Here is a 23452-nt window from a genome sequence, read left to right as displayed (position 1 = left end):
TCATCAGACATCAATACAAAGCACCACACATTTTAGTCAGTTACATCTCTAAAACACACTTATGATTTGCATTAGTCGTAGAGATGCTTTAGATATACAATAACCCCTTTCTTTTTTAATACATTAGTCACTTAGAATATACCCGAGTGCACACTACCTGTGATTATAACGCACTCCTATTGTCATTTCTAAAATGGGATTTAAACTCCTCTCCTCCAGTAAACATGAAAAATTATGACCAATATAATTCACTGTATACATTTTCCATAGCCAATCATTTAGGAGGTTTATATCTATGTCTATGCTCCATTAGAAACAATCTATCTTATTTCAAAATCTATAGTGTTTTTTTCACATACATTTGCCCCTAAAAGTACAACTTACTATAAAGCACCACACCCAACTGTTCTGTTTCAAATAAACCTTTATTTAGAAAGCTCATAGTCTAGCACAAATAAATAAAACATGCTCAAATCTTATTGAACATGAATGTTGCTAAACATAAAGGGAGGACTATATATGATTCAAATTATGTATATATTGTGGTAATTTGGCTTTCAATTGACCCGGTCTGATTTCCACTCCTGGGAAGTTGATGTACACATTCCAAGATAGCCTCTGTTTCGCTCCCCAACTTTGCAAACTCAGAATATTAGGTTACCTCAACTAATTGGCTTTTTAAGGAGACTTCAAGCAAAATAGATTTTTTTAAATGTAAACTGCTCGAAATATGAGAAAAACTGAGTGATAATAACAAAATTAACATATACATAAAATTAACAAAAAACCTAGGCGCATATTGGATTTTTAGGTGAAATCTATGAAAAGAAAAATGTATTCCACAATACATAGAACAAAAAAATGAGGAAAAAGTAGAAACCTCTTATCTCCTCCCACATGTTTTGGAGATCCTAAATTTACAATGGAATGCATGTAAATAACTGAGGGTAATTGATTTTTTAAATCCATATCATCGCCTGTAGTTTAAATAAGTGTAACTGTGATGAGAAATGTGAAAATCGCCTCGCTCAGTTGTACGGCCTTTTTTCGCATATCGATCTTCTTGGCGTTGTGCATTCAGACAGAAATATCCCGTTGTTCCTGATGTAGGCACATTCTCCAGTACTGTATACCTTAAATCTGAGGAATGAAAATAAAGAAAAGGACAACCAATAAGCCTAGCAAAAGGTAAGAAAATACAGCTTCCATACTTTCAACAAAAACATTCATTATATTGTATTATATTATATAATTCAAAAACATAACCAAGAACACAAATGCAATACTGAGCATTGGGATGATAACTGTGTTTATACAAATGTGCTTCTCTGATTCCTCCGTCGACTAGACTGGAACATCATATTGCTAAGAATGGAAGCATACACATTTTTAGCTGTCTAGAAAGGGCTGGGAGAAGCTGCAATGCCTGGTCTCTCGCAACGCCGTCAGTTCTGTTTCCCCACTGTCAATCAGGGCTAGTGACACTGAATGACAGTGGGACAAAGGATTCCATGAAGCCACATGTCCAGTCCACCAGACGTCCAGCTGCAAGGACTAGAGAGCTGAAACTGAAACTTCATCTTGGGTGAAGTTGGTGACTTTTTACCTTCCTTACACAGGGTTAAACTGTCTAATTATGCACACAAAAAATCTACACTCCCCCTACATATAACATGCAAGCATAGTCAAAAGTAAAAGAGTCTGACAATATGTTGTTTATATTGGTAAGATGTTGATACATTTAAGATCCTCTTTCTTCTTTCATCATCATATTAAATTTCCATACATTGAATACAATCACATATAAAAATTACACTCTGAACCACTTTCTAAAATCTCTGGAGAAGCTGACAATGTGGCTACTGCCAGGAAATAATTGTAACTTTTTTGGGTAAAACTATGAATAGGTTTTGTAAGCTTCCACTTAAAAATACATATTCTCTGAACGCTGATTCCTATTCTTTCCCATGAATACAGACAGGTTTGTATTGCAGCATTATAGGATCCTGTATAGATATGTACATTTATTTGGATACTAAAACACCTCACTGCCCAGGTCCAAGGGGTTTAAAATCAGGCAACTAGGACAGTAGTTGAAGCTCCTCACTATAGTTGATCCAAATGGCTATATATGTGTAAAAGTCTGGCTAAATGTGCATAACCTAATTATTCTCCAGATTGATGTGGGTGATTTATCATACAGGCAGCAGTGATTAAAACAGAGTAACTTGAAATGTTCCAGTTTGTTTTAGCTACAGCTCCCTATATGATAAACTACCTGCATCCATTTTTAGAAGAGTTTCTACCAACGCTCCTATTAGGAATTTCAATCCAGTATCACCAATCTCCATGATTGATCCTCTCTTTCATAGAAAGTTACTGGAGGGCAATGCCATCTCTGCTGTCCAAGCCTCCCACATCTGGAATCACCTTCCTCGCAAAGTGCAAACACAACCAACTATCTACATTTTAGAAAGACACTTAAAAACATGGTTTTATTAGATGTCCCAATTTACTTACTCTACAGACAAAACTAGCACCAAGTGACCTTCAGATGTTTTTCTGCTGTATAAAATCTAATTCTAATTCAATAATGACCTTATCTGTCCCACTTTAGACCTGGCTGTAGTACCGAAGCCCACATAAGTGCTTGATGATTCTCCTGCATCCTCTAGGTCTGAGGTTTCTTGTTCTGGTTTTCTGGAACTGCTCCGAAACCTTGGGCACAACTAACCACAGGTTGTCAATAACATCTTCAGTAATCTCCTAATTGCTCAAGGTTGGTGGCTTAATGGATTACTGTCATCGAAGGGGGTAGTGAGCCAAGTCAAAAAGTATGTTATGATGTGCTCAGTTTCTACATGGAGCATCTCATTAAATGCAACACTGAATGTCCCTGTGGAGCAGTCTATTAACATACCCAATAGATTAATGAAGATTCTCCTGGGACTAAGGCTTTTCCATGGTGAAGGTTTAGAAATAGATTGATACATATTTGCATAAGCAAAGTCCTACTAATAGCGACTCTTTGCTGCATATTACACCTACGAAAGTTCCTGTAGTTAAATGTTTTAAAAATATTACTATAATGCCAATAAGGCTGAAATAAATCTGTGGATGCTTGTGTTCCCAATTACTGGTGACATGGTCTACCAGTTTGGGATCGTCTCTATTTTGATATATTTGATTCCTCGTTCTAATAGCAGAGCATGAAAAAACACAATGGTGTAGAATGCACCCAGAGCAGATAAGATTAACTCAATCACTCCATTATCACGTTGTTTTTCCCAAGTGAATCATCCTATGTGGCAAAGGTATAACCAGACAGGTCCACCATTGCTCACTATGCAATATGACCTCCCTAATGCAGCCCTAAAGGGCCAAACCCAGTTAGTGTTAACTTATGTTCTCGTTCAGAGGAGACATTATTCAGCACAAAATTGAACCTGTTATTCTTGAAAGCGCTCTAGACCTAAATCCCCCCAAATACAATATGACCCGACATAGCAGCAGCTGCCTTTGAAGAGAGGATTCTCAACTCAATTGACCAAGTCTTACCTGAAAAATCCATCACTAACCAAAGAGCTAGACGCTTGCAGCCCTGGTTTACTGAACAACTTAGACTCCAAAAACAGAACTGTCGCCGTTTTGAAAGGAAGTGGAGGTCTCACTATGATATGAATGATAGATCTGTGTATAAACAATCATTGCTAGACTATAAAAAACTAATGCAGGAGGAGAAGACCATTTATTTCTCTCTAGCCATAACAGCAGCTTATAATGTATCTAAATAATTATTTGCTACAGTAAAAAAGTTAGCCAAAACTCCAGTAAGCCAGGCTTTCAGTAATTTCCTGGCTACTTTCTTTCAGTATAAAGTTACATTAGTTTACAGTGGCTTCTCTACATCCCTGTCTCAATGTGCAACTGTCCCACGTCGGTCACCTCTAACATGGACCCCAAAATCAATGGAGCCTCCTGAACTATTACATTTTCCGTTCCTAACATTTGATCAGGTCATCAAACTACTTCTATCTACCAAATCGGGATCACCACTAGACCCTTGCCCCCCTCACCCCCTCAAGATTTTACATCTTCTATCAGGAACAATTGCTCCTCATTTTTCCTCCATTTATAATCAAATGTTCCCCTCAGGCTTCTTTCCTACTAAATGGAAATTAGCATCAGTTATTCCCCTTCTAAAGAAAGCTAACCATGATAGGGCTGATCCTAATAACTATCGGCCAATTTCAAGACTACCCCTATCCGCTAAGATAGTCGAGAGGGCAATGAACACAGCACTATCTGAATATATTGAGACAAATGCTTTCCTGTATGCCACCCAGTTCAGCTTCCAGAATCACCACAGTACGGAACTGGCACTGATCTCTGCATCCGAACAGATTAGGCAGACGGTTGATGCAGGGGGTAATGCAGCACTTGTGCTGCTTGACCTTTGTGCTGCATTCAATACGGTCAGTCTTACAAAACTACTGGAATGCCTTGCAAAGATAGGCATAAAAGGAAAAGCTCTCATCCTACTTAGGTCCTTTCTGTCTGACTGAGAACAATTAGTATCGTTTTCTGAATTCAAGTCAAACAACTTTAAACTACCCTGTGGAGTCCCTCAGGACTCCCTGTCTCAATGTGCAACTGTCCCACGTCGGTCACCTCTAACATGGACCCCAAAATCAATGGAGCCTCCTGAACTATTACATTTTCCGTTCCTAACATTTGATCAGGTCATCAAACTACTTCTATCTACCAAATCGGGATCACCACTAGACCCTTGCCCCCCTCACCCCCTCAAGATTTTACATCTTCTATCAGGAACAATTGCTCCTCATTTTTCCTCCATTTATAATCAAATGTTCCCCTCAGGCTTCTGTCCTACTAAATGGAAATCAGCATCAGTTATTCCCCTTCTAAAGAAAGCTAACCATGATAGGGCTGATCCTAATAACTATCGGCCAATTTCAAGACTACCCCTATCCGCTAAGATAGTCGAGAGGGCAATGAACACAGCACTATCTGAATATATTGAGACAAATGCTTTCCTGTATGCCACCCAGTTCAGCTTCCAGAATCACCACAGTACGGAACTGGCACTGATCTCTGCATCTGAACAGATTAGGCAGACGGTTGATGCAGGGGGTAATGCAGCACTTGTGCTGCTTGACCTTTATGCTGCATTCAATACGGTCAGTCTTACAAAACTACTGGAATGCCTTGCAAAGATAGGCATAAAAGGAAAAGCTCTCACCCTACTTAGGTCCTTTCTGTCTGACTGAGAACAATTAGTATCGTTTTCTGAATTCAAGTCAAACAACTTTAAACTACCCTGTGGAGTCCCTCAGGACTCATCATTAAGCCCTACCCTTTGTAACGTCTACGTTGCCCTTTTGGTGCAGCTGATTAGATCACTGGGCTTCTCAGCAATATCCTATGCTGATGATACCCAAATTCTGGTGTCAGTGTTCACCATCGGACACAGCATCTCAGTTTTATACCTGCCTCCATCAAGTTGGAGACTGGATGGCTACTAATTGTTTGAGGTTAAACTCCAACAACACTGAGGTTCTACTCGTTGGCAACAACACCACCTTTTGGTCCCCAGCCCTCTGGCCATCGGAACTGTGCCCTCTGCCCACCCCCTCAAATAAAGTAAAAAACCTAGGTGTCACCTTTGATTCAAAGCTCACATTTGAAGGTCATATGAACTAGTTTACCTCAGCATCCTTCTATGTGTTAAACGTTTTGAGAAAGTTCCTCCCTTTTATTCCTGCTGATCTACGCAAGCTGGTGATCACTGCTTTGGTTTTATCCAGAGCCGATTATTGCACCGGTCTTTTTATCAACCTCAGGTCCAAATGCCTGGCTCAACTACAGATCATGCAAAATGCTGCTGCCCATCTTTTGTTGAACAAAGCATAAATCGGCCACTGCCGCCTCAAAAAGAATTACACTGGTTACCAGTGAAGCGACGCATTGAGTTTAAAGCCCTTTGCATAGCATTTAAAGCAACTCATGAAATGGAACCAGTGTTTTTCAAGCACAATCTTCGCCTGTATGTTCCCACACATCAGCTATGCTCAGTTCAGGCCCACAATCTGGTGACCCTGAGGTTCAAGAAAAGCGACTGGAGCGGTAGAAGCTTTCTAGTAAGGACAACCAAACTCTGGAACTCTCTTTCCCAAAGGCTAAAAGATGAAACTCACCTGTTGACCTTTGGGAAGGCGCTGAAGACATGGCTGTTTAACCTTTGACTCTGAGTTAAGACCCCACGGCATATGTTTACTTGATGAGCCAGCACCTTGACACCTTCTGGTAATTGTATTGCGCTTTATACTATTCTTTTTCATTTCATTTAGTTGAGTTTTTTTGTCCTTCATGGAGCTGGGCCAAGACTGATTTGTTCATGGTCGCTTATGCTTTGTAAAGGCACAATGTGCACAAAAGCCAGTGGTTTGGAAAGCACCCAAAATAACTAGTAGTGAGTGGTAACAACAAATAGAATTATTCCGCCCTTTACTTTTTTTTATATCACGTCTTGCACTGTAATAACTTTATTAGCAGACTTTAGAGTACGGCAAAACAAAAATTCTCAGTTAAGGCACAAGGATGCAGAGTCAGTTGGCTCAAATCCTTCGAATTGTCTAGAATGATCTACAGCCTTATTTTTCCGGTTTCACAAGCAATGTAAAACAAGTCTGTTCGAACATTGTTAGGCCTGGCACCTTTTGGCATGGTTTCCCCTGGCTTTTTGCCTTCTGACCTCCTGTTTATGACTGTGTGACTAACTTAGTTTTTGCTGGCTTTAGGATTCCTGGCATTTTTTCACTGCTGACCAGTGCTAAAGTGCATGTACTCTGTGTCTAAAATGTAAACAATGGTAGCAGTTGAAAAAAGAGTTCACAGCAAATACTGGTCATAAAGTTCTGTAATAGTTAGTTTGATGGTGCTCAGGAAGAGCGGGGATGGTTACCACACCTCCAACAGTAAACCACTTGGCGGTTTAATCAACATTACATATATCCTCCGAGCACTCAAAAATAATGTTCAGTCTTGGATATGTATTTTCTTCCAAATTTATTTTCCAAGGTAATTATTTTCAATCCAATCCGTTAAATGATTCAACGCAGCCAACACGTGTTTCGTCTAGTCAAATCAGACACTTGACTTCTTCAGGGCTGCAACCCAAACAGTATTATAATTAACATTTCTCACCATATCAATTAAAATACAAAAGTATCCCAAAACTTGTTCCATTACATGTTTGGAACTCAAAGGTAACACAAAGGGGACATCACCAATTTCGTGCCCAAGTCACCACATAAGACCTATAGTAAACCACATATGTGTAAGTACCAAACGTCCCAGTTTGAAGTAAATAAAGACAGTTGCATGTTGATATGTCAATCAACATTACTCAAAGTATTGAGATATGGTTATGGGCAACACCACTACACCAACATCATTACCACAATCAGTTAACCATCACTAGTTGAAAGTAAATAATCACTCACCAAAACTCTTCCTGATAGTATCACAACCTGGTTCGCGGTTACCTTTATAAATCAAGTAAACACCATTCCACCATTATTTATAGCCAGCGATTGACATCACAATCATTCTATTAAGCTGTTCTTATTGAACACGAGCCCTCACCTTAGACAGGCTCCGTAAGTAGGATCTAGTTATCCCTTCTAATATCGATGAGTCTCTAGTGGAAATAGAGGCGGGTGACGACCTACAGTAAAAATAAATATATAATTTTTTGACGGTACTTTACTACACGTCCTCTCAATTTTACTACTGCAAGGCCTATCTCCCCAATAGGTTAGTATTGGAGGTGCCTTGTAACATTTTACAAGTGTAACTTGCAATTGAGAAAAGATAGGAAAAGTACTTTTTGTGACTCACAATTTAAAAACACAAATTTCAGTAAAGTTGGTTTATGAATTGCAAGTCTGAAAATGCCACTTTTAGAAAGTTCAATATCCTATGTAGCTACCAACGGTTGTGGTAAGCGTACAAGGAACACCGATTGCCACTATGGCCACGGATTTTTTTCTAAGTAAGTTCCATGTCGAAAATTATATTTTCCATAACATTTTCAAGTCCTTGGTACCCATGCGATTTTCAAAGCCAGTTTTTTGTTCTATTATTTTGTCCTGGACTGTGACATGGATTATAGTCAAGAGTGCAGGAAAAGCAAATCAGGAAGCATCCGCCTACAGTGCTCTTGCTTATGGCTTCTATTTAACAGCCCAGCGCCTCCCGCAAGTGTAGCAATACAGACTTGGACAAATAAGCCTGGATAAGAAACAAGTATATACTTGTGGCTTTCGAACACATCAGCCCCGTTTTTAAAGTGGTTCACATACAATTGCTCTGCACAATGCTACTGTGTCAGGGTTTGTTTTATGTTAAACTCCACTTTGATTTTCATGGTTCATTATACACTGTACAACCTTCGGTAAACATTATTTGTTTTTTATGTATTCTGTTGGGCTCGTGACATTTGAAGAACTCGTTTTTCAACTTTTAGCCACCTATAAATCTTGCAGTTTTCCAGATCTCACGGTCTTATGACTTTCGTGCTAGAAGTCAATTTTTGGTGTGTGCAGTCTAATTTGAATTCCATGTATTTATTGCAGTGAAACTTATTTCTCTGATTCTATCAGAGAAGGCCGGACTGGGAACCAAAACTGGCCCAGGCAAACTGCTCAGGCAGCCCCCCCGGGGGAGGGGAGGTGCAGCCGAACTGTTTGCGAGGGCCGATTTTGTCCGATTTTGTTACAGGGGGCCGATATTGCCGACCAAAACAAGCCCCCACCCTGGAGGGCCACCGGGGTAACGCCCGGTGCCCGCTAGGGCCAGTCTGGCCCTGCTGTTCAGATCACCACTTGCCTTGCTTATGTTGGTAACATACAATTTTTTGGCCATCCTTTCATTTAGGTGTGTCCTTTCAAGATTCTGCAACTCAACTGCGTTGGTTCCCTCTATAAAATTTCCCAGAATGTAGCCTCTGGAAGTGCTGTTATATTTTTCAAAAATTTTTTGATTGACCCTTTGATTGGTTTCCTTCTGTGTGCTCTAGCCTCACTTATGCGTACCCTTTCATTTGCTATGCTTCGGGTCTTTCAACAAAATATTCAGTCTTGATCTTCCTTTTTCACTTCCTCCTCCGGGTGCATTAATTATTGGTATTTTATTATGCATTGTCATACTTTTTTTAATGTTAATGTCTCAGATCTTCTGAAGCATTTTGTCTTGATGATGGTCTCCTCGATCCATCTCAGCAGAGACCGAAAGGTCAACGCATTAACCCATATTCCTTTAGTTTTTTAACGATTTAATTGAGGAGACTTTGTTCCTATGTGTAGGACAGTCCCCATGTTGTTGATACATTGGAAATGTGCCTTTTGAGTACTGATAACAAATAAATGTCAGCGTTAAGTATTTATTGCTTCAGTCATCAATTCCATTGAAGAACCCCATCCCCTTTTTTTTTTTTTTTATTCTTTGTGTTATCTTTATGTTTCAAATACAATATAATTGATCCAAGAAATACACTGGTTGTTTTTTATTTATTCTTTAACCTTGAATCTTCTTTGACTATTGTCTTTCTCAATTAACTGTGGATGTTAGTAGGAGATATCTAAAAGTACTTGTTAAGTCTGTTAAATATATCCTTTGTTGGCAACATTACCAGACGCTTACCTATCCAAAGCCCACAAGGGTATACTGGGTCGCTCATGTTGATATATATACTTTTAGAAAGTTGGCATTTCCTTACTTTAACCATTCTGTGAAATCTGCTGGTTTCTGGAATACATATCTGAGTTGGGTGACAGCTGGGCTTTGTGCAATCCCTCTAGACCGTCACATACAAAGGGTGCTGAGGTGTGCTACCCACATTGTTATGACCCTTTTTACAGAGAATTATATAGCGCGTACTTGACCCGAATAGGGTATCATAGCGCTTTACACAAGCACCAGTTGCGTTACATGAGGGCACATTCATTTTTGTTAGGCACGGGGAGATTAGGTGATTTGCCCAGAATCACAGGATGTTCAGCATCATTGCCAAGACTCGAACCCAGTTCCCCAGATTCGAGGTCGACTGCCTTAGCTATTAGGCCAACTCCTCTCCCCATCACAAGGCTGATGAGTCTTCCTCAGCTAGAGTGAGAGGGAGGATCTGACACTTGCACCTGATTAGGGCTGTGCCTGTCCCCACACAAAGGGCTGCTTACCCCCCGTAGAGAGTCTAGAACCAGGCCAGGAAGGGCAGGGTCTTATTCACTACAAAGACCTTCCTTTGAAGTCTCTTTACTTCAAAGGCTAAAATGGTTATATGTACTGGACCTCTGACACCATCTAGTGGGAACGCTTCTGGAACTACTAGGAGAAGAGCTGCTGTGCAGCCAGGAGGGACTGCCATTTGGCTGCTGGCTATGTTGTGTTTGCCTGCTGCTCCTTGCCTGGGACTGAGAGGCCTGGACTTGACACTCTCCATCATGTATCTCTAAAGGTTCTCCAAGGGCTTGTTGAATTTGCCTCCTGTTTCTGAAGTCTCAGAGATTTCAAAGACTGCATCTTGCTACTAGCATCTGAGCTCCTCTGCTATGAGTCCTGCTCTGCCAAGCGTGTCAAATCCAGTCCTGTGTAATGTGTGTGTTATGTAAAGTGCTCTGGCACCCTTCACTTTTATGAGTGACGCTATAAAATTAATTAAATGCATCTGAGAGAGAGTGGTTATGGAGACTGTTAAAGGGTGGTGGTGGGGGGAATCCATGGTGGAGGTGGTCATTGGGGGGCGCCAAAAAACAAAGTTACACTGGGCGCTTCCGGTGCTAAAGCCGGTCTTGGGTGTGTGCCCAACACACCCATTTAAGTGTGCACCATAGCGGTGAATAGGGCAGTGCTTCTCTGCTGACATCCTCCATGATTTGCTCACCCAAGTGACCCTCGTATTCATTCTCACTTGTGTGCATCTTTAGCCCAGCTCCTGGCTGCTCTCTCTCACCTGTGTGCTTTCCTTCTCCCTCCCATGCTCTGCATAGCTATCGCTCGTGTCGCTCACCCCCACCAGCCACCTCTGTTGCTTCCTTCCTACATCTTCCATGTTGCTTCAGCCCATCCACTGCCTTCATGTAGCTTTTGTAATCTGCAACCAACTCCCACCCACTTATAAAAATTACTTCTCTCTTACACCTCTTTTTTCTTTTCTTTTTTTATAAATCAAACTCAAATCGGGAAACAAAAAGAAAAAAAGGCCTACATAATTTTTAAGGGGCAGACGAGTGGTACCCTGGTCTAGAAATTAATGACGCGGCCAGCAAATATCCTCTTTGTTCTTCTTTAGCCATGCTGTACAGCATCAAGATGCTGTACAGCATGGCTAAAACCATTGGCCAAACTAATTCACTTTGCCAAATGCTTTTTTAAACTGGGGCCTACTTTTTTGCCCCCTTTTGACACATGCATAATTTGGTGAGCCAAGCGTTCAATAGAGTGTCAAAGTGACACAGTGGATGTCTCATATGCATGCATACTAGTAAATCTTATGTGAATGTGGCCTTGCATCCTGTCACTTTGGAAACATGGCATTGTGAAGGGCTTATCTTATAGGATTGGTAAGTGTCTATTTGATACATCGCTCGGTTGGTTGGCATGTACGTGGCATGTACGTGGCTAAGAGTGAATAGTTTTGTTTTCACCAGCTTATGGTTTTATGAATATATTAATGATGTCAAGAATGATCCTTACTTTTTCAAGTAAATCTGAACCAATGTCCTTCACCCTACCCATTCCAGACCCCACCCCTAACCCTTCCCATCAGCCCCTTTTGCTCTTTTAAGGTGGGTACACCCCGATACTTGTTGGGAAGCTTTAAGCTCACACATCCTAATATTATTGACCAAGCCAGGCCCCTGGTTAATGTCTAAATAACAAGTTGTGTGATAATTATGACACCCCTGCATTTTTCCTCTGATAAATTCTGGCAGATCAAAAATGTCAATATTTATAAGGAGGAGAGTTTGGGGGAGAGAAGGCCTGGAAAAATGCAAAACATGAACGAATAGCTGTGTTAACCACCAGTTCCACATGTTATGCCCCATTTTCCTTTTTAAAAACTCAGAATAGGAGGCCTTTACCACACCTGGCAAATACCTCCACCTGGGTTAATGGTATTCACCAGGTGTGGCAAATATCCCGCCGTATTCCAACACATTTGTAATGAGGGGCACATAGTAGAACATAATACAGAACATTCTATTTTCCACTAATATTCTCAAATGCAAACAGAAGAAATATGTGAGTGAACGTACAGTGTGTCATTGTAAGGAGCCCCGCTCACCCACTGGAAGACGCCAGATTCATTACGTAGCCCAATCCAGTAGTCTTTTTTGTCACTTTTGCTTTTTAACCAGACCTGCATGATGAAAAGCAATTAATATTTAGAAGAGTACCCGATATCAAAATCACTCAACGTTCATATAAAATCCAACCATAAAAACGTACACTCCTCAACGCATTCGAGATGAAGCTGAACCTCTTGTTCTACAGGAGCTCCATATCAGGGACCACTTGTTGAGAACTCCTATGGAAAAGACATTTCTTCAACCCTCCTCCCTGGCCTCCGTTGCTTTGTGCTGATAGGTTCATGCGCTTCATGTTATCCCGTTGTTAATAAATCACCTCTTCTAATTCGGGGGCGGGGAAGGGAGGGACGGACGGATTGAAATATAATCACTTACCTTTTCCCTGCAGAATCCATCGCCGATGTCCGTCGCCGCCTCAGAGCTCGCCCAGCAGTCTCTGGGAAGGCAGAGGCTGCTCAGTCAATCCTGGCACTGCTCTAGGAGAGAAGCGCCAGGATTGGTCTGAGCAGCCCGCTCTGCCGCTCAGATATTGCCTGTGAGCGTGCTGCATTTCTCCAACCCGGCTGTGAACACAGCAGCCGCGGCCCGTGCAGGGAGTTACGGTGGGGCAGGAAGGCGGGGCTGGGGAGGGACAGGGTGGGGGTTGCTAAAAACCGCCATATGGATAATTGGAGGGAAGTAAACAATTTAATAAATAAATAAAACGAATTCCGTAGCGCTCCCTGCATCGCAAAATGCGATGCAGTGCGCTATGAAATTCGTTTTATTAATTAATCAGTCAAAGAAAAATTAACAGCCTGATTCATGTACGGGCCGTTTTGCGTGTCCCTAATAGCGAATTATAGCGACTTGCTATTGAGGAAACGCAAAACGGCATTCATGTACTTTTCGGGGAAAAAATAGCGAGTCGCACGCGGGCGCTAAAGCCGTTAGCGACCAACTAAAAACGCAGAAAAATCGCTATTCCCGGCTACCTGCGTCGGGATTGGGACTCGCAATACCGTGCGATCGGGAATGCGACTCGCAATCCCGTGCGATCGGGAATGCGACTCGCAATCCCGTGCGATCGGGAATGCGACTCGCATTCTCGCGCGATCGGGAAAACGGGAAGTCGCTTTCCGAGCACCGTGATGACATCACAACCAGGAAGCAGGCAGTTCCCACCCCCAAACACCACAGTGAGGCAAACCTACGAGGGAGCAAGTCGGAAAGCAGACGCCAAACCAGCGATAGCGACTCCACAAACGACTGCAATAGCGACCTAACTGCTGCCATGTCTGAGGAACCTGTCCCTGGCCCCAGCAACAGCGCAGGACGAAAGAGAAAGCTGAAGTTCTCAGAGCAGGAGCTCGAGAACCTAATTGAAGGGGTGGTGGCCAACCATGACAGGCTGTTTGGGATCAACTCCAGGAAGGTCCCAGAGCAAGACAAGCGGAGGATCTGGCTGGGAATAGCCTCCAGCGTAAACTCGGTGGGTGTGGCCGATAGGTCATTGGAGGAGCTTAAGAAGCGCTGGTATGACCTCCGAGGTCGTGCCAAGGAGAGGGTGGCGGAGCGCCTTGGAGAGGCATCGGGCACTGGAGGTGGCGGACCGACAGTCCCACCCAACACACCCTTGGAGGACCAGGTCGAGAACACCCTTGAGAGGGAGGCGTGCGTTGGCGTGACCCCTCTGGACTCCTCCCGCCCCACCCAAGACACCCAAGGTAAGTGGCATGCGACTGCGACCCTGTCCCCTATGACCGTCCCTGACCAAATAGGCTCACTTATTGGCCCTTAGTCATGCCTTTGTTGTGCATCAGGAAATGCCCTGAAGCATTGTGGGAGATGTAGTATGTCCACAATGTAGTAGTACCACAATGCAGCCAGAAAGGTTCCAAAGTACGCAAATCCACAGCCATCCAGGGAATGTCACCCAGCATGCATGTAACATCTGCACGTCTGACAGTCACATGCAACTAATGAGTATCCACTTACCCTCACAGGTGGCGCAGAAAGCAGTGACAGCGAGAGGCTGCAGATAGATTAGGAGGCCCAGGAGGAGGATTCTCAACCCGAAACCCAGGCACCAGCCCCTGCCGCTGCAACAACACCAGCAGCCAGGCCCCCCACCATTGCGGCACCTGCATCTGCCGGCCCACCGGCAGCCAAGGCCAGGCCCCCCACCGTAGCTGCTCCTGCATCTGCCGGCCCACCGGCAGCCAAGGCCAGGCCCCCCACCGTAGCTGCATCTGCATCTGCCGGCCCACCGGCAGCCAAGGCCAGGCCCCCCACTGTAGCTGCATCTGCATCTGCCGGCCCACCCGCAGCCAGAGCCAGGCACCCCACTGATGTGCCTCCAGTCCCTGCCGCACCAGCAACGCCTGCTGCGACACCACCTGCAGCTGGTGCAACGAGATCTGGGCCTGCGACAGCGGCAACACAGCGGCCGATCAGCAGGAGGGGCAATGGGCATCGCCATGCCTGTATGAGCGTAGAGAGGCGCATGCTCAGGATCCACCAGCGCCAGTCACAGCAGCAAGGAGCCATCCAGCTCCAGCTGCACAAAAATGGGCGCAATGTGGCGGGAGTTGGAGACTGGATGGACCGCATGACGGCGGCCATGGGCCGCATGACTGCAGCCATGGAGGAGAACACTGCTGCGCTCATCAAGCACCGCAGTGTAGCAAGCCGGCGCCACCACCAGCTTATGAGCCGGCTGTCCGCCTATAGTAGGTCTAATTATGTGGCTGCAAATGCCACCACCCAGTTGTCGCGGCGCTCCCTCACACAGCAGCACCAACTGGTCCAGTGCTGTGAGGACATCACCAGGGTCCTGGAGCACCTAACCACCGCCGTAACAGCACTACACACACCTGCGCTACCGGCCACTGTAGGGGGTGACGATGCCAGTGAGGGTGCCTCCAGCGTGAGCAGCCAATCTGCCACACAGGTCCCGCCACCTAGGCGCAGCACCAGGGCAACGCCTGGTACAGGTGCCCAGGATGAGGATGAGCCTCAGAGGCGCTTGGGCATTACGCGCAGGAGGCGCCTTTGACACTGTCTGAAGAACACTGGCACAGGCTGACGTTAAGCCTGCCATGTACCTTCAGACTGCAGTATGAAGGAATACTGTAATTTGTAAATAGTTGTACTCATTACCTTTTTCTTGTGAATGAAACAAATACATTTATTTTGCTGCACACATTAGCCTTGTGTTATCATTACATTTTGCATGCAATTGTGATATGTGGGGTGGGGGAAGAGGGTGGGCTAGAAATTGTTCGCTGTGATGTGGTTGCGACGTCTGTGGCCTTCAGCTGGGTTCTCCCCGCGTGCATGGTGCGCATGTGCTGGTGGCCGGTCGTCCCTTTCAGATTCACTGCCTGAGATGTCAACAGGTATCCGGCGCTTGGTTGCAATGTTATGAAGCATTGCACAGACAGCCACAATGCGGCAGCACGCAGCAGGACTGTAATACATGGCCCCACCTGTCTTGTGCAGTATACGGAACCTGCTCTTGAGCAGGCCAAATGTCCTTTCTATACAGTTCCTTGTCCGGATGTGTGCAACATTGTAGCGCCGTTGCTGAGGTGTGGCAGGGTTGAGGTAAGGGGTCAGGAGGTATTCCCGTAGGGCGTAGCCACTGTCACCTGAATGAGAGGAGCAGATGTTGATTGCCTGTGCAGCGCAGTTACTTCATAGCAATGTGACATTGTCGACAAAGTGTACTTACCAAGTAGGTGTCCTTCCCCAAACTCTCCCCTGAGCAGTCGTGTGTGGAGTCCGCTGTGCCTGAAGATAAAGGAGTCATGGGTACTCCCTGGGTACTGGGCCACAATGTCAGTGATGATGGTCTTGGCATTGCAGACCATCTGTATGTTGAGGGAGTGGTAGGACTTCCTGTTGCGGTACATATACTCCGTGGCAGCTGGTGGGCAGATGGCGACGTGGGTACAGTCTATGCAGCCTAGGACATGGGGAAAATGGGCTACATTGTAAAATTGTAGTTTTGTCAGGTCCAATTCCTGTTGGCTCGTGGGAAATGTGATGTGGCGGTGGAGCTGGGTGAGCATGGCGTCAACAAAAGTGTGGAGGCAGCGTGACATGGTGGGCTGGGATATCCCCCCAGCAGCCGCTACTATGCCCTGGAAACTGCCGGAGGCCAGGAGGTGCAGGCTGCACAATACCTGCACATGTGTAGGCACAGAATTGTTTCGCCTTGTTGGGTGCTGCATGATGGGGTCGAGTTCTTGTATCAGCCAGGTGATCATTTCCCCATTCAGCCTGTATTTAGCATAAATCTGTTCTCTGGTTTGGCCCAGCAAGGTGACCCGCTGCCGGTAAATCCTTTCCTGCCTCATGCGTCTCCTCCGTGCTGCTCGCTGTAGCCTTCGCCGCCTCACCACCATGTACATCCCTGGCATTGTGGAACGCCTAATGCTGCTGCTGAATGTCCTTATGTGTGATTGGTCAGGCCTGGACCTGTTGGTGATTGGCCAACTGTTTTTCAAATTTTACTTATTCATGGCTTTTATGGTTACCACCTGCTTTGAGTTGTCCTTAAATTGCGCCGCGCAAACGTGCGATTTTGGGCTTTTTCGCTATTGTATTTTTTTCATGAATGCCGATTGAGACAATATTGCGTTTCGCTATTTATTTCGCAGATTCCGTGGTTGGTCGCTATTTCCGTATCGCTAATGCTCGCCTACCCGGAATCTGCGACTATTATTGCGTAATCGCTATTGTAATCGCTATTCTGTGTTTGCGAAATCGCTTTATTGTTCTTGAATGCCGATTCCGTATTTTGCACCCGCAATTCCATTTTCGCAGCCATTGCGGGCGCAATTTTGCTTCATGAATCAGGCTGTAAATGATATTGTGTCATTATCCTTTTATTTTTCTTTGACTGACTCCGACGAGTGGGGAGACGCTCCTCTGGCATTATGGAGGAGCTGCCCCTGCTAAGCAATGGACATAAGAGCAACTTCTCAAGGAGAATCCCTTGTTTGGCCCGGTTCAGGCCTCGGACGACAAAGGATCAGATGTTCTGGAAATGCAGCTTGCCTCTGCCTGCCTGCTAAGAGCACCTATCAAGCAGCACCATAACAATGCCACAACCAGAATCAGGACCACACAGTGACCGAAACTTCTGCATCATTGCTGCACCTCTAGTGAGTTCAGTCACAGTCATCATGCACTGCCACTTGACAAAAACTGCTTTTCAATGATCTCTGCTAGAATACCTGCGTCCTGCTAAAACAATTCTTGGAAAAACCAGTAGGTCTGATATTAGCAATGACTCTTAATTTAGCATGTCAACATTACAGAAGGCCATGTTAGAAGGGTAAATTAACATTTTAGAGAAGAGAGAAAACAGTGTGCCCTTTTTCTCTTTCTGCCCTTCCTTCTACCCAACTAACTCAGCACTCTGCAAATCTTAAAACAAAAAACTAATTATCAACACTGTTTGCCATATCAGAAAAACACAAACAAGTGGGGATGACCCCAGAGCTACTACCATATAATCTTAGGCCCCAGTCATAAAGGTAAACTTAGACCAAAAGTCTCAGTTTAGACCTGAAGTCTAACTTTAGACCTACAGTCTAACTTTAAAAGTAGTATAATTATACTTTTAGTCTAAGTTAGACTTTTGGTGTAAAGTTAGAGTAAAGTAAAGTCTAGTAGTAAAGTCTAACTTTACTACTAGATCTTCACATAGGAGAAAGGTAACTGGTAGTAACTTTACACGCTGAAATTCTTCACTCCCTCAATCCAGGGGTGGAGACATGTAACTCTATACCTTGTGTAAATCTCCACTGGGAAATGGTGCATAGCACAAAATGGAGCATTACATCTAGGTATAGGAGGAGAATTACGTCTGGGTGTAGATACAAGTAAATATACATGCATATTTATCTTTGTGAATCAGACCCTTAATATGTGGTGATAATGATGGCAGAAGAGCATCATGGCACTGACAGACATGGGGGGGCCCTGAGAACAGATGTTGCACAGTCATGACCAGTGGGGTGCAACACAAGAGGAACATCATGGCTTTGACTGTCTTATGAGCGAACAATGCCTGGGCCACTACCTTACCTTGACCGGCTCTCGAGACACAAAGACATTAACATTAAATACTAGGAGGCCCCAACAAATTCTATAACCGGATTAGATTAACTGCCTGTAAACTCAATTGTTTGCAAAACGTATCTCAAAATGCATCATCTGGTCTCATTTCTCCATTTTCCCAACGTTTTTACTGTGGGAGAATGCCCAGATGTCACTGATGTGGTCCGACCAACTCTGCAGAGAAATACATTATGGAATATTTAGTCAGTTTCTCTTCATAACTACCTATAAAACCTAATGAGCTCCCCTCAGCTCCCATCAGTCGCAGGAATGATACCCAGATGGTTTGGGTTAGAGTTAAGCAGCTTTTTTTTCTATTTTTCTTTCTTTCTCCCTCTCTTTGCCTTTTTGATTAATTTACTTCTAATTAACCACCATATATTCAATTTCAGAGAACATTAATAGCATTTTAAAATATACAACTGTGCATGAACAAAGGTCTCACATTATGGCCTGAATCACAAACATTGATAAACAGAGAGATGAGGTATATCAAAGACTCTAATCTGCAATTTACCAGTTTTGATAGGCTTTCAATTTCGAGAAGGGAAGCATTGTACAAGGAACAGAAGTTCTTCGCCACTTCAAAGGATTTAAGCGTTGAATTAAAGGTGAAGCAAAATCTGTAAAATGCCCACCCTTCGGGACACTGTTCTTTTTGAGCAGGTACACATTGATCACCTGCAATAAAATATAAAACATGTAAAAAAGTAACAGGACACATAGGAATTAAGCATGTTCTAAAAGTGATGTTGAATGTTTTGTATGTAAAGAGTCCAAAGTTGTGCCTTCCTCTGAAAAGGTGAAAGCATCCCTTGATGCACTGCTATACGATCCTACTGGGGACTGCCCAGCGTTCCTCAAAAGTTACACACAAAAGCTTAACTGTTCATATTCTTTATTTCTTCTTCTTATGGTTCTTTCTTTACTCTTTGTTTAAACATCCTGCATGTACATTTATATTCATTAGGTCAGTCCAATGCATTACGGTCGCTATGACCTTCATCTGGGACCATATGAGCTGAAAACAAGGCATAACAGTACTGTGTATCAGTAATAAAATCATAACATAACAACACAAAAGCATTCATGCATGTTCATAATACAAATCAAACAAAATGCAAACGTTGTGATCAACTGTGATATCACCCAAGTGTAAACATGCTGTGTGCTACAGAGTGCCAAGAAAAACGCCAATAAGGCACTCACTTATTCTTCTCTTTGTACTATTCGTTATAAAATCAGAACGCTATCTGAAGAAAACCAAGAACGAAATCATTATAGGAAACCCCTTAAGCTGGAGGTTTCACAACTGCTACTAAATCAACCTGTTTGCATGTATGAATTACTCACTTTGTACACGTGAAAAAACACGTCTTATCTGTGCTGTTCACTCTTCCGTAATAAAGGTTCCGGCATTAGCGCGATGCCGGTCCTCATTCCGGACCTTTAACAAACTCCTTGCACAAACCTTCAGTGTTCCTCGCTCTCATTGGTCGCGCCCCCGATCACGTGATCGGGACCGCAGCCAATGGGAGCGACGTGGTCCTCTCTGATAGTCTTCGAACATGCGCGGGGAAAATATGTGTAACGAAATGAAGCTATCAATAAAGTGTCATGTTGACAGCGGTGTGCAAAAAAGAAGAATAGAACTCTCATGGGAACAAAATAAACTATGTCATATCTAAAGGAAGTGCTTCTTGAAAATAGAAAAATGTAAAAATAAAATATGTGACTTTGTGATTACACAGACCCTACTGTGTACTATTATAGCAGATGACTCGTCCACCCAACCCTGTAGGAAAGGCAAAACGCGCTTATATACAATTATTAGCAATGTTTAGAGGTAACATGTAAATTCAACGCTGACCTCAATCACTTCTAAAACTGTGAACTGTAATTGAGACACGTTGTGTTTCTCTTCCTTAAAATGAGCTGCTACGGCTGACTTGATGTTACCTGTCCTGATGTTCGACTTGTGTTCATTTAGTCTTGTTTTTATCTTGCGGGTGGTTTTTCCTACGTAAACCTTCCCGCAAGGACATTTCAACATGTAGATGGCATTCGCCGTGTCACAGGTCGCATTCACACGGAGCTTGATGTTGTGTCCTTTCATTGGATGTGTTATTGCACTGCCTCTAATAATGTTGTTACAGTGTCCACATTGTAGGCAAGGTCTAGTGCCTCGGTATGTTTCTACTTTTGTTTTTTTTAGTTTTAGCAATTCTCCAAGATTTTTACCTCTGGTGAAGGCAAAAATGGGCTGCTGTTCGAAACTTTTGTCAAAGTCACTTTCGGCTCGTAGGATATTCCAATGAGTTCGTATGATTCTCTTGTATTTGTGGCTCATCGTTGAGTATTTAGACACTATAGTCATCCTTTCTTGCTTTGCTTTGACGCGAGTCTTCAAAAGTTCTGCTCTAGGGATACTTTGAACCTTGTCAATGGATTTGTTAATCAGGGTCGCTGGGTATCCTCTCTTACGAAATCTTTCACCCATAGTTTCTAATGTGCTTTTCACTTTGTCGGTCTCAGAGGTAATTCTTTTTGCTCTCATCATCTGAGATGTCGGTAAGTGAGTTTTCAACGAATCCTGGTGAAAACTTTGAAAATGAACAGTGTTGTTTCTGTCAGTAGGTTTCCTGTACATCTCCGTTTCTATCTTGCCTTGGTGCAACTTCACTCGAACATCCAAGAAAGTAATGGAAGATTTAGACATTTCCCAGGTAAGTTCTATTCTCTCATTTTTTGAGTTCAGTTCAGTTAGTGCCCGTTGGAGTGATTCTTCAGTGTTCTTCCAAATGATGAAGACATCATCAATATAACGGACTAGCATTTTCAGGTTGCTAGTCCAAGTGGGGTTGTTCAAGATTAAATGTTCCTCATATGCCTTCATGTATAGGTTGGCATATACCGGGGCGGCGCAATTGCCCATTGAGGTTCCAACCAGTTGTTGGTACCACTTGTTGTTGACCTTGAAGTAGCTGTGATAAAGCGTAAAAATTATCAACTCCATCAAAAAGACTTGCATTTGTTCGTTGTAATCGGTGGTTAAGATTGCTCGCTCCATCGCTTCTATTCCAGCTCCGTGAGGTATTGAGGTATACAAAGACTTGACATCTGCTGTGCATAGTAGTAATTCCTCATTCACACCAATTTCCAAGAGGCTTAATCTCGTTAAAAAATCTGTGGAATCTTTGATATATGTGACCATGTTTTGTACTGTAGGTTAGGTTGCATGTATTTGTCAATAAATTCACCGGTGGTTTCATGAATGCTATTCCTCGTTGATACGATGGGACGCAGTGGAGGATCCCATAAGTTCTTGTGCACCTTCGGTATCATATAAAAAAATCGGGCTACTGGGACTCTCCTTGAGCATAAAAATTTTTGTTTTATCATTGATGGTACCATTCTCCCTTGCTCGGACAACCAGTTCTGTCAATTTTTTGGCGTATTCATGAGTAGGATTCAGGTTTAGTTCTGCATAGGTGTTGGAGTCAGCTAAATGTTCTTCTAGTTTCTGTTGATACATGTTGGCGTCCATTATAACTAGGCCTCCGCCTTTATCTGCTTTGGTGCAAACGATATTCTTGCTGTGTGCCAGTTTTTTTAGAATGTCCAAATCCTTGTTCGTGAGGTTTCTCCTGGGCTTTTTATCGAATCTAAGCCTACTCAGATCTTGCCTAACCAGAGTTTCAAAAAGGTCTAAGGTCTTGTGGCTTGTGGGAGCCATGTAAGTGCTTCTTGCTCGTAACCCTTTAAGTTGATCTTGTTCAGTTGTGATAGGTTTATCGACTATGTGATCAAAGAAATAACGCAACCTTAATTTGCGCATCAGTTTGAAAAAACTGATGTCAAGTTCGAGTGAATTAGTGGGGGTTGTCGGGACAAAAGAAGTGCCTTTTTCCAAAACTGCTAATTCTTGTGTAGTCAACTTGTACTTGGAAATATTGATCACTAGGTGCTCTTGGGTGTGGTCTTCTTTCTCTCTTTCTCCTTTATTTTTGTAGTGACACTTCTTGTGTTTGGAGCTTCCTTTTCTCCACCTGGATCTTCTTGTAGGTCTGGGCCTACTTCTAAAAAATGCTTGTCAACATGACACTTTATTGATAGCTTCATTTCGTTACACATATTTTCCCCGCGCATGTTCGAAGACTATCAGAGAGGACCACGTCGCTCCCATTGGCTGCGGTCCCGATCACGTGATCGGGGGCGAGACCAATGAGAGCGAGGAACACTGAAGGTTTGTGCAAGGAGTTTGTTAAAGGTCCGGAATGAGGACCGGCATCGCGCTAATGCCGGAACCTTTATTACGGAAGAGTGAACAGCACAGATAAGACGTGTTTTTTCACGTGTACAAAGTGAGTAACTCATACATGCGAACAGGTTGATTTAGTAGCAGTTGTGAAACCTCCAGCTTAAGCGGTTTCCTATAATGATTTCGTTCTTGGTTTTCTTCAGATAGCGTTCTGATTTTATAACGAATAGTACAAAGAGAAGAATAGGTGAGTGCCTTATTGGCGTTTTTCTTGGCACTCTGTAGCACACAGCATGTTTACACTTGGGTGATATCACAGTTGATCACAACGTTTGCATTTTGTTTGATTTGTATTATGAACATGCATGAATGCTTATGTGTTGTTATGTTATGATTTTATTACTGATACACAGTACTGTTATGCCTTGTTTTCAGCTCATATGGTCCCAGATGAAGGTCATAGCGACCGAAATGCATTGGACTGACCTAATGAATATAAATGTACATGCAGGATGTTTAAACAAAGAGTAAAGAAAGAACCATAAGAAGAAGAAATAAAGAATATGAACAGTTAAGCTTTTGTGTGTAACTTTTGAGGAACGCTGGGCAGTCCCCAGTAGGATCGTATAGCAGTGCATCAAGGGATGCTTTCACCTTTTCAGAGGAAGGCACAACTTTGGAT

The 23452-nt window shown here is 43.3% G+C and overlaps 1 protein-coding gene across 4 annotated transcripts in view; it reads right to left on the bottom strand.

The window, feature by feature from the left end:
* Positions 1-406: 406 nt before the first annotated feature.
* LOC144767790 (C-type lectin domain family 2 member L-like) overlaps positions 407-23452 on the bottom strand; it is a 104730-nt gene continuing 81684 nt past the window's right edge. For 2 of the 4 annotated variants that reach the window (XR_013598344.1, XM_078651168.1), the window contains exons 3-5: positions 19027-19190; positions 12342-12445; positions 407-1140 (exon numbers count right to left, since the gene is read on the bottom strand). Coding sequence is in view for 3 of the 4 variants with exons in the window: in XM_078651168.1 (XP_078507294.1) it covers positions 1029-1140; positions 12342-12445; positions 19027-19190 (380 nt within the window). In the remaining variant the exon portion in view is untranslated. The remainder of the gene's footprint in view (positions 1141-12341; positions 12446-19026; positions 19191-23452) is intronic. The other 2 variants (XM_078651169.1, XM_078651170.1) reach the window with 2 other exon arrangements.

This window comes from Lissotriton helveticus, chromosome 7, assembly GCF_964261635.1.
Source record: "Lissotriton helveticus chromosome 7, aLisHel1.1, whole genome shotgun sequence".
NCBI classification, from domain to species: Eukaryota; Metazoa; Chordata; class Amphibia; order Caudata; family Salamandridae; genus Lissotriton; species Lissotriton helveticus.
Note: the sequence above shows the minus strand (reverse complement) of the source record. Positions and strands in the feature narration are given on the sequence as shown.